This window comes from Excalfactoria chinensis, chromosome 7 (assembly GCF_039878825.1).
Source record: "Excalfactoria chinensis isolate bCotChi1 chromosome 7, bCotChi1.hap2, whole genome shotgun sequence".
NCBI lineage: Eukaryota > Metazoa > Chordata > Aves > Galliformes > Phasianidae > Excalfactoria > Excalfactoria chinensis.
In genome coordinates, this window is record NC_092831.1 from 1,642,297 (window position 1) to 1,658,623 (window position 16,327).

The 16,327-nt window shown below is 41.7% G+C and overlaps 1 protein-coding gene across 1 annotated transcript; it reads left to right on the top strand.

Moving 5' to 3' along the window:
* The first annotated feature begins 1,138 nt into the window (after positions 1 to 1,138).
* MMADHC (metabolism of cobalamin associated D) lies at positions 1,139 to 12,891 on the top strand. Its single transcript, XM_072342393.1, has 7 exons — positions 1,139 to 1,341; positions 2,946 to 3,090; positions 3,321 to 3,538; positions 5,760 to 5,865; positions 6,572 to 6,702; positions 9,385 to 9,471; positions 10,717 to 12,891. Exons 1-7 carry the CDS (start codon positions 1,333 to 1,335, stop codon positions 10,909 to 10,911), a joined length of 891 nt encoding a protein of 296 aa, XP_072198494.1. The 5' UTR covers positions 1,139 to 1,332; the 3' UTR covers positions 10,912 to 12,891.
* Positions 12,892 to 16,327: the final 3,436 nt, after the last annotated feature.

The window sequence follows — 16,327 nt, forward strand, 5'->3', positions numbered from 1 at the left end:
GGATTGTTTGAGGACAAGTCAATACAGACTGAATGCAATCCGGATTGTTTTCTTATTAGACCAAATAAATGGCATTCTGCAAATAGTTCGAGTTCTGTTTCTCTAGGATTATTTTCTTTCCCCCCGAAGTTGAGATTCAGCATGAATATTTCATTTAGACACAAATGAGAACTAAGAGGGCCAGCTTTGAATTCATAGCAATTTATTGCATAGGGAAGCGTGCAAGAGTGAGCAAATGTTCCCCAGGAAGCAAATCCAAAACATGACAATTGCAATGCTGTACTCCTCCAATGCAAAATACTGTCTGTAATTGAATTCTGCCATGCGCTTAAAAAAGAAAGCAGAAATGTATTAAAGTAAGGGCACTGTAGGGCTGAATGTTATTTATTATTGCTATTAACAAGAAAAAAAATACTTTCTCGCTCTTATTTTTGTCTGTTGTGCATTCAAACCTTTAGAACTGGTTTATGCTAGCAGCCCAGCTGCAAAGCAACAACAAACGTTGTCCAGGAAGATGTTTAATAACATGAAATTACAACAGGGTGAATTAAGCTGTGGTTTGAACACCCCGTTTTCTGTTTTGACGGCAAAAGAGATTTAACTTCCCTTTCCTTAGCCAACAGGCAGCAAAGAAATGGCAAAAAACATAAGAAAGAAGGGTCTTAATCTTCATATTCCAGTGCAGCTTGCGTGTTCTCCCTCTCGTGCAGAAGCAATACAGCTCCTTTAGATTAGCTTGAAAGGAGATCAGGTTTGGGGCACCTCTCCCCTGACATTTTTAATCCAGCATTTAAATCGTTCCATTAGCATGCACAGCAGTTTGCACGTGTGCAAGCAGGGAGGCTCGTGCCTCAAAGAACTCAGGATCTAAATTAAATCGCAATATTGGAAGAAGGGTGAAAAAAAGCATCATGAAAACAACATAGCAAGTCCTCAGCTGGATACAAAGCTCCCCGCGCCGCACTGCTGCCCCCTATCGGGCCGACGCGGTATTGCGCACCCAACTCGGGACAGGCCCTCCCCGAAGGGAGCCCAGACCGGACTAATCGATTGCCGGCTCGCTTCAAACCCCCCCAACCACCACCACTAATCGATGGCTCAGCGAGCGGCTGCTTATGTCCGGCAGATGAGGTAGTGAGGGTGGGGCGGCAGCGGCCGCCGCCATTTTGTAGGAAGCGCGGTGCGGGATCCTCCTCCCGTGTGAGGGGAGAGCGGGGGGCGGCCCTGAGGGGGGAGCAGCCCGGGGCCGGTGCGGGGCCTCGGGGGACGTTGCGTTCGCTTCTCTTGCAGGGGGAGCCGGAGCGCTGGGAGAGGGGTTGCTGAGTGTCTGCCATGGCCAACGTGAGTAACCCAGGCCTGATGCGGGGGCTGCGGCTCAGGTGGTGGGCCTCAGTCGTACTGAGGGGCAGCACCCGTTGCTGGCCTCGTTCTGCCACACAGGCCGCTGTAAAACGTTGGTTTTGGGGGGTGTTTTTCAGTGGTGCGGTGTCAGGTGTGTAAATATTTGCAGATCTGAGCAGAATCAACACGGCTGTGTCACAGTGCTGCGGCCATCCGGGTCCCTTCCAGCTTGGGGTGTCCCATCGCACTGTGTGTGTGTGATGCCAACATCGGGGTATTAAGTGAATCGGTATTAACAGAAGTGCTGCTTTTGTTATGGATGCACAACTGCGTCAGGAGAGTCATCCGTGCTTTTTTTGATGTATAAAAATTGGGCTAGACTGGACAGTTTGATCACGCTATTTGCCTGTTTCTTATTTGACAAACAAGTCACAGTTGCTGCTTGCACTGCTTAAGATGTCATAGAATGAATCATAGGATCACAGAATGGCCTGAAAAGGCCCACAGTGCTCATCCAGCTCCAACCCCCTGCTGTGTGCAGGTCACCAACCAGCAGCCCAGGCTGCCCAGAGCCACATCCAGCCTGGCCTTGAATGCCTGCAGGGATGTTGCATCCACAGCCTCCTTGGGCAACCTGTCATGAGGTTTCAGAGCTGCTCCTCACCTTAAAGCACTAATGGCTCTCTGGAGTTTCTTTGTTTGCACGCAGAGAGAGACAGTGTTGCATCATTTTCTGTTTACCACCTGACTGAATCAGCTTCTGATAGGAGCTGATAGTTATGTGGATGGCATAAGGCCGTGGCGTGAAGCAGATTTGCTGGTGTATCCCAAGACAGCAGAATTCACAAAGGTTTTATGGCTCGTTGGCAGCTTGCCTGGGGTGCTGAACTAATCTGTTTGCAGTAATGCTTGTTTATAAATATGCGAATGTGCTGAGTTTGCGAATCTAACGTCGCTTGCACTAGCTGAAGTTTTGCACGTGTTAAATATTTATGGATTTCAAGTGCAAAATACAGAAGTAGAAATTTCCATACCCACCTGCTTTGGTATGCATGTCTCCTTGAATCCTTTGCTTTGCTGCCAAGGAAGCGTGTGTATGCACATATGTGTGCTTCTAGATGGAAGATACGGGATGTGTCTGTAGTGTTATTTTCTGGTGTCTCCGCAAGTCTTTTAGGAGGTGTGAGTGTGGAGCAGCTAATGTTTGTGCGAGCTTTCAGGGCAGAGGTCTTGGATATCAGCACTCGATTAACGGTACTTCTGATCATGATTGAACTGTGATGATCGTGGAAACAAGGCTGGGTGCGTTATTTGTGTACCTCTATAACTCAGAGCATTTGTGTGGTGCTGCTTCATCTTTTTATCCCCTCAAGCAAGAAGGGCTTTCACTAAGTGCTTTCAAGGCTTTTCTTTTGCTTAGGAAACTATCACTAGGAAAAGATTAAAAAAATAATAGTGTATTTTTAAAATTCTATGTTATAAAAATAATTGCTGGTCGTTAACTTACAGCTTTAATTATGAAGTTTTATGATATACAGAACTGTACTTAAACTAGTAATTTTGTTAGCAGTATATAATACTTGCTTTTGTTTTTGTCTTCTCAGGTGCTCTGTAACAGAGCAAGATTGGTCACCTACCTACCAGGGTTTTATTCCTTAGTCAAAAGAGTTGTAAATCCCAAGGCTTTTTCTACAGCAGGTTCCTCTGGCTCAGACGAGCCTCATGTTGCTGCTACACCTCCTGATTTATGTAAGAACAAGCAAATTCATTTTCTTTGAATTGATGTGCTAATCAGAACTGTACGCTCCGTATAAAACTAGGAATTCTGGAGTGTGTGTCTTTATTATGGCAGGTCGCTTACCTGTGTTCTGGTTGCCTTGGTTTTGTGATTGTGATCAAATAAAGATATTTGAGCTTTTCTCTTTTTTAATTCCTTTTTAAATATCACTACAGCTAAAACAAGACCTTGACTTTTGCAGGTCCAAGAACTGTATGGCCCGATGAAGTAATGGGTCCATTTGGTCCTCAGGACCAGAGATTCCAGTTGCCTGGTAATATTGGTTTTGACTGTCACCTAAATGGGACTGCAGCTCAGAGGAAAAGCCAAGCCTCACAAAGTCTGCCTGATATATTAGCAGAGCCTTCACCGAATGAAAGGCATGAATTTGTCATGGCACAATACATAAATGAATTTCAGGTAAGAACAAGCTTCTGTGCAAAGCTGATGTTTCTTGTCCAGGAGAAACATAATCATTGTGTCTTCCTTCTGTGAGAAGATATTACTGATATTTCAGCTGCCTCTGAAAGATGAACTTCAGGTGAGGTAAGGAAGCCAGTGTAGAAACTTTTGACTTACATGGATGTGTGAAAACTTCAGTATCAAAATGTACTGCTTGCAAAGTGTCTCCACCTTTTATCAAATAAGAGCAGTAGATTCTGACTTTCAGAATCTATTTCAGTGTATGGATTTGGCCTTGCGTAGTTTAGACAGTGTACTCAAACCTGCCTGTTTAGTTCTGACTCCCCTGGAATTCAGACATGACAAGCAGACCAATGTAGCTCAACCTCAAGTCTCAATATGAGAGTACATTTTGGCAATGGTGAAACTTGTAGCCAGTCAGATGCCTTGTTAACGACAGGCAGGTTGTTAATTGCTAGTTTGACTTGCGTGGTCAGACTGTTTTAATAGATGTTTATTGCTACTAGCTGCTGACTCAGCTTTCCAATCTCTGAGTTCGTGACATGTTCAGACTTCAGAAGTCAGCTAGTAAATCTCTGTTGTAGAAGTGCCTTGTAGTGTTTTCTTTTTAAATGTAGCGTAGGCTCCTGGTGAGTTCCCAAAAGTCTGTTTTCAGTGTGTATGAATCATAAGTGAAGTTAAAAGGCCAACAAAAAAACCTAGCCTTTGGTTTACTTAACACAAACCAGGTGTATTGGTGGCACGTCTGCATTCTAGAAAGATTGCTTGTATAATAAAGTCAGCAGTGCATCTGCTGCTGACCAGGTGGAATGGAGAAACTGGAAAGGTTTCACAACTGATATTCAGAAGGCAGTTAACAAGAATCAGCTTGTTTAATAGCAGTGTTGCTCAGGAACCTGTGAGCAGTGCTTAGGTAGTGAAAATGCTGAACTGCTTCTAGAGAAGACTCAAATCTGGACTGAATACAAACTCCTCACATGAGTTGCTACAGCAGGCAGGAGAAAAGCTTGGAGCTGCTGAAGCTCAAGTTCCTGTGCTTTGAACAGCCAGAGGAATTCTGTTTGCATAAAACTAATATAAATGAACCTACCAGCCCATTAATGGGAAAATATGGCATAGCTCTTTGGAAAATGGCTGTAGCCTCTTAATTATAGTGTAGGTGGTAAGTGTGTGTGCTATGAGTTGTCTTTAACTGGGTAGAATGGGAGCAGTAGACAAGAAATCAAGATCAGCCATTACATTACCATTCTCTGTAAAGGAAGCATCCAGTGATTAGGAAGAAAAGAAATGGTAAAGCAGCATAACTGCATGATTTGTCAGGCTTGAAATACCAGCTGATCTGTCCCAACAACTTTACAGTCGTAATGCAAAAAAAAAAATGGAAATGTGTGCACTGAAGTGCAGTTAGTGTCTGGTTTGGGTCTGCGTGTTTGTTTTCTGTTTTCTGCCTACCACTGTTCATATATAGGAGTTTAAAAAAAAAAAGTCAGCTGTGCTGTGTGTTCAGTGGAATCGTTTCCTCTAGGGAGAACTTGCAGTTACAGACTGGTGCTAGGTGGGACTTGATACACTGCTCAACGTTAAAGTTTCAAGTTGCTGTAATTGCTTTTAAGCTAAGGCAAAGTTATAGCTACTAAAGCTGTTTCTAAGGATTCTGCACCTATGTTACCTAACAGTTACTATCCCAAAGCTTGCAGCTGCTTTAAGTACCTTCTTAAGGATGTTATAAGCTTAAATTCTGTGTATCTGACTGTAACATTTCTGTCTTAAAGGCTACAATTTCAGCTAGAGCTAAAATTAATGGGAGGTCAGTGCCATTGAGCTGTTGTGTAGCTTCCAAGTTTTTCTCTGGCTCAGGGAATGTGCATGTCTGAAATCTATGCATTGCTTTTGTATCAAATGCTTGCAGGCCATTGCTTCAAATGGGTATTTTTCAAAAGCTTCCCTATTGGTTAATGCTTTGGATGGTGCTGTTAGAATAAAAGGTAGAGTTTCTGTTCAGATAATAGACTATGTGTGTACTTGTTCTATCTTTAATGTGTAAAAATGAGTTGTAAGCAATAGCAAATCATCATCTTTCTGTGAGACTTCTTGGGTGTATCAGTAGGCATACAGTCACAAAAATGCAGTCTGGTGTGCTACTACATGATGTTTTTCCTGTTGTATATTAAAGAGTAGGAAAAGTGATTTTTATTTCCTTTTTATTTTTCCTCTACAGGGTTCTGATGTTCAACAGAAACAGCAAGTAAATAATGCTGAAACGTATTTTGAAAATGCAAAAGTGGAATGTGCAGTACAAGCTTGTCCTGAGCTGCTACGGAAAGGTATAGCAAAGGTTAACTTCTTTGGGTGATTTCAAAACAAACTGCAAATATAGAAGTAAAAATATGTAGAGTAAAAGGCTTTGGTGAAATCGACCTCATAGAACGTGTCCAAAGTTTGTATTTCACAAAAGAAAAGGGTGTGTAAAATGAAGGCTGAAATTTTGCTGTCGATGGTGCTTTGAGTTTCATGTTGAACTTAGTGCTCTGCTCTCATAAATGATGGAGTGGAAGAATCATGATGGTTTCAGCCCTTTTTGTGAGTGCTGTTGTGTCCTAGGAGCAGTCAGAAGCAGATCTGGGACGTTTCTACTGAAGGGTTTAAAGTAAGAAATGAATGTGTGTGAAATTTGCTGGCTTAACCAGATCTGTGTACCTCAAGCAGCGAACTGGAGTTCATTCATTTCAAGATGAGCAATTTACTAGGTATCTTTCTGCAGAAAAAGTTCCTTGTTTGCATATTCTAAAATTTACAGAATACTGAGGCCTTAATTAACTTGCAATTAAAGAGGAGGTCTTGAAAGAGCAAATTCCACTCCATAAGTAGCTGTTCACAGGGCCTTGCCAATGTACGTTACTTTCTGTGAAGCTGTGTTGGCATTTCGCATTTCTTTGTTGAATGAATGAAGGCTCTCAATTAGGTTTGATCATTTCTCTAAAACAGAAAAATCTTTAAGAGCAAGCTGTAAAATCCTGGTTTCACTTTTAGACTTTGAATCAATGTTTCCAGAAGTGAATGCCAACCGTTTAACGGTACTGACTGTTACCCAGAAGACTAAAAATGATATGACTGTATGGAGTCAAGAAGTGGAAGATGAGAGAGAAATGTTGTTAGAAAATGTAAGTAGTTGACATAAGTATCATTTTATCTTTGTAGATTAATCTGTGTATTATATGTATATTCTGGTTTATTTCCAGCTCAGGTAGGAATATACCATATCTCATGTTCTGTCTGATAAAATGGTTACATCTTTTTAACTCCATTATATTCTTCCACTTGAAATTTCTCATAAAACTGTTGGATTCTTTATAGTAGGTGGAGCCAGCTGTGTGTTGTAAAATGGCGAAGCAACACATTAAACAAGGTTGTCTTGCAGCTAAAGGGCAGCAAGTATTTGCTCACCTCATTTCCACTTCAGTACACTGTGTTTTGTAGGAATTTTCTACTCTTCTTTTCTTTTTTGGTGGTGTAATTAAAATTCGAGCATGGACTTTATGCATCCTCACTTACAGAAGCGGTTGCTCTATTTCCTCATTCTGGTAACAGGTGCATCTTTTAGTCTGGATATCAGTAACTGTGCATCCAATGCTCACCAGCCTCATGAATGCTGTCTTGATGCTCTCTTGCCACTAGATGTCTCTCTGAAAGTAGCTTTGTTTCTCATTCTGTTTTGTACCTCCTCCAGCAGGAGTCGCTGCTTGCTGCTGCTGGCATTTCTTTTGCTTGGCACCTTAAAATACATCATCTTCATATATGGTAATTTTTTCTAAAGCTATTAAAGAAAATCATCTGATAAGATTTTCATCGGTGTGCTGAGGGTCAGATTCAGCTTTTAATGCCCTTTGCAGCCTCATAAATTGCAGGTGTGGTCTGTAGAGAGCAGTGTTTGGGTTACCACCAAAAGAAACAAGCAGTCTGCAGTATCAACATAAAATTACATGCAAATTAAAATTCCCTTCGTTTTAGTGTGGTGTTCTCTTTGAATTATGTATGGTCTGTTGATCTTTGGCATTGTAATCTGGTCTAATTATATGTTAATTGGCATCTTTCTTCCTTGTGCACCTCCCTGTCAAGTCTAATATAGTCACTGTAGGAGTGTTGGGATGTTAGCTGTAACCTCCTGGCCTAAGGGTTACTAACAGCAAATTCACAGGAAAATGGTCTGTTTGTTTGCTTCATAAATGGTTAGAAGTTACATTAAAAATACTAATTTAATGTGAGAGACTTGTGCTAAAGTAATGAGGGTTAGTTACAGCCAGGTCTAAGCATTTACAATGGTGAATCTCAAGTGGTTACCAATGCCACTCTGCCAGCTTGTAGTGGGTTTGTTACACTACATCTTTTGATCTAGCGTTGTATCAGAAATGTAATGCTTTAAATGCTGTCTTCAGATAGTTGACTTACACGTATAGCTAATCTTCAGAGCCATCAGGCCTCAAGGAGTAGAACTGGCTACCATAAGGGATACACTTCCTTATTTTGGACCTCTAAGAAGATGAGGCCAAGTAAAAATAATTATCTTTGTACCTCAAACTTGTCTGGCAACTAAATGAGAACCAATAAAGTGTTAATTTATTCTGAAGTCAGAGGCATGTCTTTTTATGGGATTAGGGAAATTCCTTTGTATTTCAATGGAGTTACATGAATTCTGTTTCTGCTTTTCTCCAGATCAGTGCGTTTTGCTGTTCAGATTCTTGTACCTGTGCATGCTTTCCTCAGCACATGGACAGTTCTAGAGTCATCATGTATCTTGAGGCTTTGGGGGGTGGGTTTTCATTCACCTTTGCTGACTTCTTGAGAAGTTACTCTGTAAATTCCTGTTCACCCTCCTAACATGGTTTGGAAACTGCTGATTTAGGTGATTAAAAGCACGTAAGCAAGGATTTGTGTTCTTATTCATCTGTGCAAAAATGTGCTTTTTAATCTATAGGTGATGTGATTTTTCTTGTGCCCCGTGTTGTAATGTCAGCTTTAAATTTAGGTGCTCAGTTGCTATAAAAATGTAGTGACTTCTCTAAGATTTTTCTCCAAAGGGAGGTTTGTGGTGAGGCATTAGAGACTAGGGAACTTCTTGCTATGTTACTTAATGTGAAAAGACATTTTCATAAACAGCTGCTAGTATCCTTTGTTGTAAACAATTCAGATTTGATTGTCTAATAGTGAAAGCGATGTTCATCAGGACCAAGGGTCAAGTACAACGAGAGAATTGGTGTAGACTGATGTTAAATAAATAAAATCAGGTAGTTAAGAAACTGTTTTAGTTCAGCATCATGACAGCAAGCATTCTGCAAGTCATTTGCAGTTGTGTGTTTGTTCTGCCAGCACTACCTTGGTACTTTCCTGCTAGCTAAGAGCAGACCTAATAGCAAAACTGTATTTTTATATAAATACACAGTGCTGTGTTTAGCATCAAATTTGTGGAGTTCTGGTGAGACTTGTAATCCTGTTGAAGTAATGCTTGACTTATTAGAGAGGGTAGCAGGTATGACTGCAATCTGCATGAATAATCAGAGTAATTATATTATTCCACACACAAGCTGTTAATACGTTACTGACTGACACGAGGAACACTTAAAACCTTGTATGATTGGACTAACTTAATATATGCCATTAGTTTTAATTGCCTTAGTATCTTAATATTTTTGTTGAAAATGTGCCAAATTTCTCATCTACTAGCAGAGAACAAGAATTCACTTTCAGTATATATTGTGTGTTCTGATCTATGTGTATCTATCTACATATCTGCCTGGATATAAAGCATCTCTGACCTTCCTTCCTTCCTTTTTTATTTTTCTTTTAAGTTCATCAATGGTGCCAAGGAAATCTGCTATGCAATCTGTTCTGAAGGCTATTGGGCTGACTTCATTGATCCTTCCTCAGGACTGGCAGTAAGTTACGTGCTGTGTGGAACCCTCCTGTCTGAACTAGTAGTGGCAATGGAATTCTTCTGTATAGGTTAAATCCAGCTTTTTCATATTGCCACAAGACTGTTACCATAGGATAATTCCTTTTATAAATTAGGAAGGTAGGTTATGACTCTTCATAGACTGTGTCACTTGTTGCAGTTGGCTCTTCAGAGAAACTTGTTCAACAATGAAGCTGAATTTTAGATAACTGTAGGAATTTGCCTAAAAAATTGTCACTGTGCAGTAGGCTGCTTTTGCCTTCCAAAAGGTCTTTTGGTTATCCATAAATAAGCCTGGTTGTGTAGATGGGTGCTTTTTCTTAAAAAACAAAAAATTCTTTGCACAAGTTAATGACACGTTACGTAGAAAAAATGAATAGCTTGTTCCAATTAAATGGCATGGAATCCATTGTCGGATAACAGATTTCCCCCAGAGGGTGGTGACGCACTGGAACAGGTTGCCCAAGGAGGCTGTGGATGCCCCATCCCTGCAGGCATTCAAGGCCAGGCTGGATGTGGCTCTGGGCAGCCTGGGCTGCTGGTTGGTGACCCTGCACACAGCAGGGGTTGGAGCTGGATGAACACTGTGAGCCTTTTAACCCAGGCCATTCTCTGATTACACCAGGAGCTGGCATTTTCTTTCCAAGACATCAGTGAAATGTGACAGTGTCTTAAATGTTACAAGAGAGAACTGAGTTTCTATCAAAGCACATGTGTGCAAGCATTTTTGTTTGGGAACTTACTGTAGTAGAAATCACATACCTGAACATAATCATAGTGAACCTTTTAGTGGGTTGGAAAGGTACATGTCTTAATTTTGCTGTTTAATAGGAGATTTTTTTCTTAATATCTGAAGAAGCAGCAGATTTTTTTTAAGAGCACTGAAGGTGTTTTGTGTGCCTGACTTAAGAGACATTCAGACATGCTGAAATGCCCTCAGCCCTCTGTCTGTGTTGAAGGTATAATAAACCCTTAAGTGTGGGTTATCAGTACAAGCAGGGATGCTCTGCCTGTAGATGTCTCCAACAAAACTGTACGTACTGTTTCTTCCAACAGGCACAGATGGTATTTCTGGATTTAGTTTTGTTGTTGTCCTTCCCTTTGTTTTTAAAAAGGGGTGATTCTGACACTTAGAAAAAACTTGACCGCTTTGTTATTGATCTGTTAACCCTCATGGTACAAAACGTTCCAAATAATAACATGAGAAATTCTCTTCTTTTCCACCTAGTTTTTTGGACCTTACACAAACAACACTCTGTTTGAAACAGATGAACGCTACCGTCACTTTGGATTCTCCGTGGATGATCTTGGCTGCTGCAAAGTTATTCGTCATAACATCTGGGGTACTCATGTTGTTGTAGGGAGTATTTTCACTAACGCTGAACCTGACAGCCCTATCATGAGGAAGCTAAGTGGAAACTAACAGTCGGCAGGGTTTTACAGATCCATGTGACTTTGGCATCCTTTGACTTGGTGATTCTTTGTAAGCGTTGTCAGGAAGTACCGCACTTGAAATAATCTTAGGTAATAAAGTATCTGCTATTTATTTTGGTCTCATGGCTGTGCTCATCACGTGTGACTTGAAATGTTATTTGACACTATTTTAACAGATATTTGTATGTGCCACATGAATTTGAAGCTGTGAGTTTCCCTCATCTTTGAGTTCAAACTTAGTTGACTGAGTACACAGCTATCTGCATAGCCACTTGATATTATCAGCTGTTTTGTCTTTCAGTGTCTGACAAGTCTGTGTTCTTGGCATTAAAAATCTTGATGCCACTGAATTTTCTAGGAATTTTGACTGCTTACTGCAGTGTTAGTAGCAAAAGAAAAAGTGGGGGGAAAGAGCAAATAATAGTACTATTCTCCCATAATATACAGCTTAATGAAGACTGCAGCAGTGAATACTGAGCTAATTCACTGCTCATGCATTGCTCTAAAAAGAATAAGTTATGCTTTCAGGATTCTCTAACTGCAAGTTGTGCTTCTTTAGAGAACTGTTGATGTCGTGTTACATCCAGAGACCCAGTAAAAAGACTTTAACTCCAGAATCGGTCATCTCTTCATCTGTTTGTCTTCATGTTGCTTGTGATTTCATTTTCTCAGTGTTAGCTAAATGTATATGACTATTTTATATATGTAAATGTAATTTAAACTTGCTGCTGGAATTTTTTAAGGTCATTAAATACATTGATGTGGGCCAAAAAAAGAAAGATAACAAGGCAATGCTTGGATACCCTCATTGTTTTTTCTTTTACTTGAATGCAACTGAGATTTATCTCTGGAATTTCAAAATGCCTCAGCAAAGAGCAATTATGATCAATTGCTGTAATTACAATCAATTATAGAAAGCATTTCAGGAGGAAGGTTTCTGTAAATAAGTCGGTCTCTTCAGGCGACATAAAAACCTTCAAATCAATTGAAGTAACTGGAGAGAACAGTGAGGAAAATTCAAGACGTCTGAAATTTCAAAGCTGTCAGCTGCCTCGCTACATAAACTAGGTAATTAATGTTGCTCTGTTCACTTTTTAGGGCTGTTTGATAACATAGCACAGCTGTAGCTGCTTACGCAACAATAGGAATCATTCTGTTTTGACTCAGTCGAAATGCAATGGAACTTTAGTCTGGATAATAGCTGCCAAGAAGATGCGTTCAGAGGTTTCGTTTCCTTTCAGGTAGCTTGGGATTTTAGTAACCATGGCTTTTTTCCTCCAGTATTTATAGTTAGGCTTAACACTTGTTCTGGGCCTTTGCACTGTTTCTATTCCTTATTCACGTTCTAAGCCAGTTAGTCACCAAAGTCCTCTGCTGTTATTTAGTAGGCTTAGAGCCAGCCCCCCTAACCAAGTGCCTGAGAACTTAGCTGGGTAAATACCAGGAAACTTCTGTGAAATGCTTCACGTAGTTGAACTGCGTTGAAGGCTCTTGGTGCTGTCTTTTCCTTTTCTTCAAGTGACTTTGTACCTGCCTTTCTGTTTTTCTTTAATGAAGTGAGGTGTATCTTCAGGCAGCTATCCAGATTAAACTTGGGACACCCATTTGAGTTCATACCCTGTAAAGCTTCATGCTGGAAAATTGGGGGGGGGGGGGGGGAGGCCTTGGTTGTGTGTTTTTGTTCTGTTTTACAGGATAAACCTCACTGGGAATTCTGCCTTGACATCACTGATAGTATTTCTTGCTAGAGTTTTAAGGGAGATATTTTATGGGTATTTTTCTAACTAACATTTTCTTGTACATAAAAGCTTACTAAAACTCTCCAAAGAGGTTAGAACTATTGCAGTTCTGCTTCCTTCTTATCAGGAGAGGTTTATTGTATATTAATTTGCTACTGTGAAATAAAGGGTTTGCAATACAGAACAATGAACTGTACTTCTGATAATAAAAAAAGCAACAAACAAAACCACTTCTCAGTGTCACAAATGGAGGTCATTTCTATGGTAAATAAATGGAAAGAGATTGCACTGCTGTGAAGTAAAGAGCCCTGTTCTTCTACCAGCAGCCACCTGGCTGGAATTGAAGTGCTCAAAGTAATCCACGGGGTCGAAGGTGTCTCTTGGGGGAGAAGGCCCCTTTTCCTTTGACTTGCCATCTCAACTGCAGGCTTGTTGCCCTTCCTTGCTAATTGCGGTGTCACTCAACAAGAGATTGTCTGGTTCATAAACATGCAGGGAAGCACGGCTGTAACATTAGACAGCTCCAGGTAGCTGATCCAGAAAGGTAAGGCTGCAAGGTATAAGCTGCTTTGTCACTGTAACAGATGTAAAACTTGGACCGTGAGCTTGTTTGGCTCTAAAAGGTTCTGCCCAGTCAGGCTAAACTAATTGCAGAAATCTTGCAGATAGCGGGGGGGGAAATGCATAACATGGAAGATCTCTGTGGTGTGTTTGTGTTTGTGCTAACACTTGTTTGATCAACTTGAATGTAATATGGAGTAGTGCTACAATTCTTGTACTCAGAGATGTGTACAATCCAAACCTTCAGAGAACGCTCACCGTGCTCTTTTAGTCTGCTTTCCCCTCAGGCAGCACTAGGGCAGCTCTCTGTGAGGTTTGCCTGCTGGACTGAAGGAAACACGAAGGCTGCTGGATGGAATTGGTTTTCAAGGTGCGTGTCCCAACTGAAGCTTCTGAAACATCTGATGGATTCAGATAAGGAGGTGATCTTCTTATGCAATGTAATTCAGATATTCAGCATATTTAGTATTGAAATTGACTCTTTGAGAAATCAGGTAGCTAATTAAACCGTAGTGTTCACACTTAAAAGGCAATCATGTGTATTAAATGAATTCCTGCTCTTGCTCCCGAGCTCATGCTTGATAGGCACTGATAACAGCTCTTGAGTTTGGAGATGGCTTGTTAGCATTGCAGCAGGGATGTCAAAGGCTGTTTCGTGGAGGAGGTATGTGAAGTGATGAGAGGATAATTGGGGGCTGAAGTACCTCCCTCAATCCCAAATGAAACATCTTATTTTTCGGTGCTCTATTTTGTTAGGAAGAATGATGGTTCTGCACGATTTCCGTGTGTTTGGGGGATTTTCTTATGTGAATTTATGTAATTGATGTTCTGTCTGAATAGCTGTTTTTACTGCATGAGCTTTAGCTTGTATTTTCATTGCAGTGTTTCTAGCGTAGTATTTAGCTTGACATCATGGGCTGTGTGTCCTGCACGTGGATGGGGTGCTGTGGGTGCACATGAGCTTGTTTGAAGAAGACATTTCCTTTGCAGCTGATTTGTCAGGGAGGTGCATTAAGATTGTTCAGTATTTTCCAGCGATTAATTGTAGAATAATTCCAGGAAATCAATTAAAGGTAAAAAACTGATACAGAATGACGTTCTGGAAGTTAACTTTAATCTATCACCTTTCCTCTCAAAGCACAACTTAAGCTGGGCCAGCTACTTTTTGCAGTTAGTGAGCTACTGAAGTTCTGACCCTGTTACTGAAGCTGCTACCCAAAAGCTTTCCCCCATCAATCATAGACATCTGCAACACCTGAGCTCTAATTGCTGCACTGATGCCACCTGGATGCTGTGTTGCTAACGTAGGAGGCAGCAGGCTGGTTGTTCTGCATCATTTTGTTGGAGCTGGCAGAGCTGATTTCCACCAAGTAAAGGTACGGCTCATCACACTTGAATGCACTTTGCCATGCACATGTGCTTTGTGTCTCAGTTTTCGTGCAGGCTGTCACTTGCACAGAGGAGCTTTTCAGTGCAGCTGGAAGGTGCCCAGGAGCTACATGCACATATGCACATCCATCCCTGTGCCTGAGGCTTGCAGCAGCTGCTCAGTGACAACAGCAACAGTTTGTATCAGCTGCAGGAACAGCGATGTGTTGGCTTTTTCATGGGATCCTGCCCTATTATAGTTCTCTTTGTTTCTAAGGGAACAACAGCATCTGACAGTGCTTTGTCAGGAGCAAATCCTCACTGGGGGCTGCGTGCAGTACTGCTTATGTCTCCCACTAAGATATCATTCAGAGACACAGTTTGCTTTTGGCACATGTGGGTCTAACCTTGGTGTATGTATGCTCTGTATGTGCTGCCTTCACCAGCTGGCTGCCATAGAATAGTTTGTTCTTGGTCACATCCCAAACGTCTCGAAAGTTTTTATGTTGTGGTGTGATAAGTAGAAAAGCAAAGTCTCCTTTGCTCACTGGTTATCAGGGAAAACAGGTGGGTAGTAGGCTCAGTGGTGATGGGGTGGGCAGCTGGTGCAGCCTATGTACCAGGAGCAGCAGGGAGCAGTGGTTCTGGGTGTGCTGCAGATAGCATCGTTCCCATATTATGGTCTAATGAGTTTTCATGCATCTTTTTTGGATGATTCATCTCATTAAATTCTTTCTGTGTGTTCAGCTTGTTGCTTAACGCTAAAGAAATGGTTTAGAAAACAAAAATCTCTAGCTATGTCACTAGCTTTTCTGCTTGCACATTTAAGGGCTGCTGCAAGGCCTCTGCAATAGCAGCATTTCCCCTTGGCAGTGCCATTCTGCTCTGTGTTCCAGCAAGGTTCAGGCTGCTATTTCAGGAGCTGGACAAACACAAAGCTCTGATCAGTGCAGGCTCTGGAGACAGAGCTAACAGGATTATGAGACTGAAATTTCATGCAGCTGGGTGTTATGCTTCAGCTGGAAAGTAATCGCCTCTAAGAGAAGTGCTGCACCAGCCAGGCTGGGAGAGCTTTTGGAAACATGAACGTCTTCTGGGGCCGGAGATTTTGGGGAGCCGTGCTTTCTGATTAATGCAGGATTGTTTCAGTAAAGCTCTTCAGGCTGCGATGAATGCCGCACTGCTCTATAATGAGGATATCCATGTTAAGCTGCGTGGGGAGGATGTATTATTTTAAGATCAGGTGCAACGTGACCATTCAAAGAGCAGACCTGGCCTGGGGGAGCTGTGGGGGTCAGTCAGGCCCCATCTGCATCGAGAGGGTTCAGGAGGATGTCCTCAGCTGCAAGCACGCTGCTGGGACCCAAATAACAATAAAACTCAGCTATTGAACCAGGAGGGTGGAACCAGAGGTGGGACTCTGTGATCTTCATGGACCTCTTTCTACTCAGGCTGTACAGTGGCTGGGGCTGAGTGGCTGGTTGTAGCTTACCAGGGCTGTATTTGGGCAAGGAAGCACAGGTCTGTAGCCAGTGCCAGCAGGATGTTGTATGGACGAGCATGTCCTGCCTGTGTGGGTTCCAAGTTCCATCCAGCATGGGTGAGAGATCTGCTGTGTCAAAATGAACGCAGGGTGAGGAAAACATGTTTTTGTTCAAGGATAGATAGGTGGGAATAACAAGCAGTGTTTGCTGTCATAGGGGGGGTGGCTAAACCCCACAACTATCAAAAACAAGA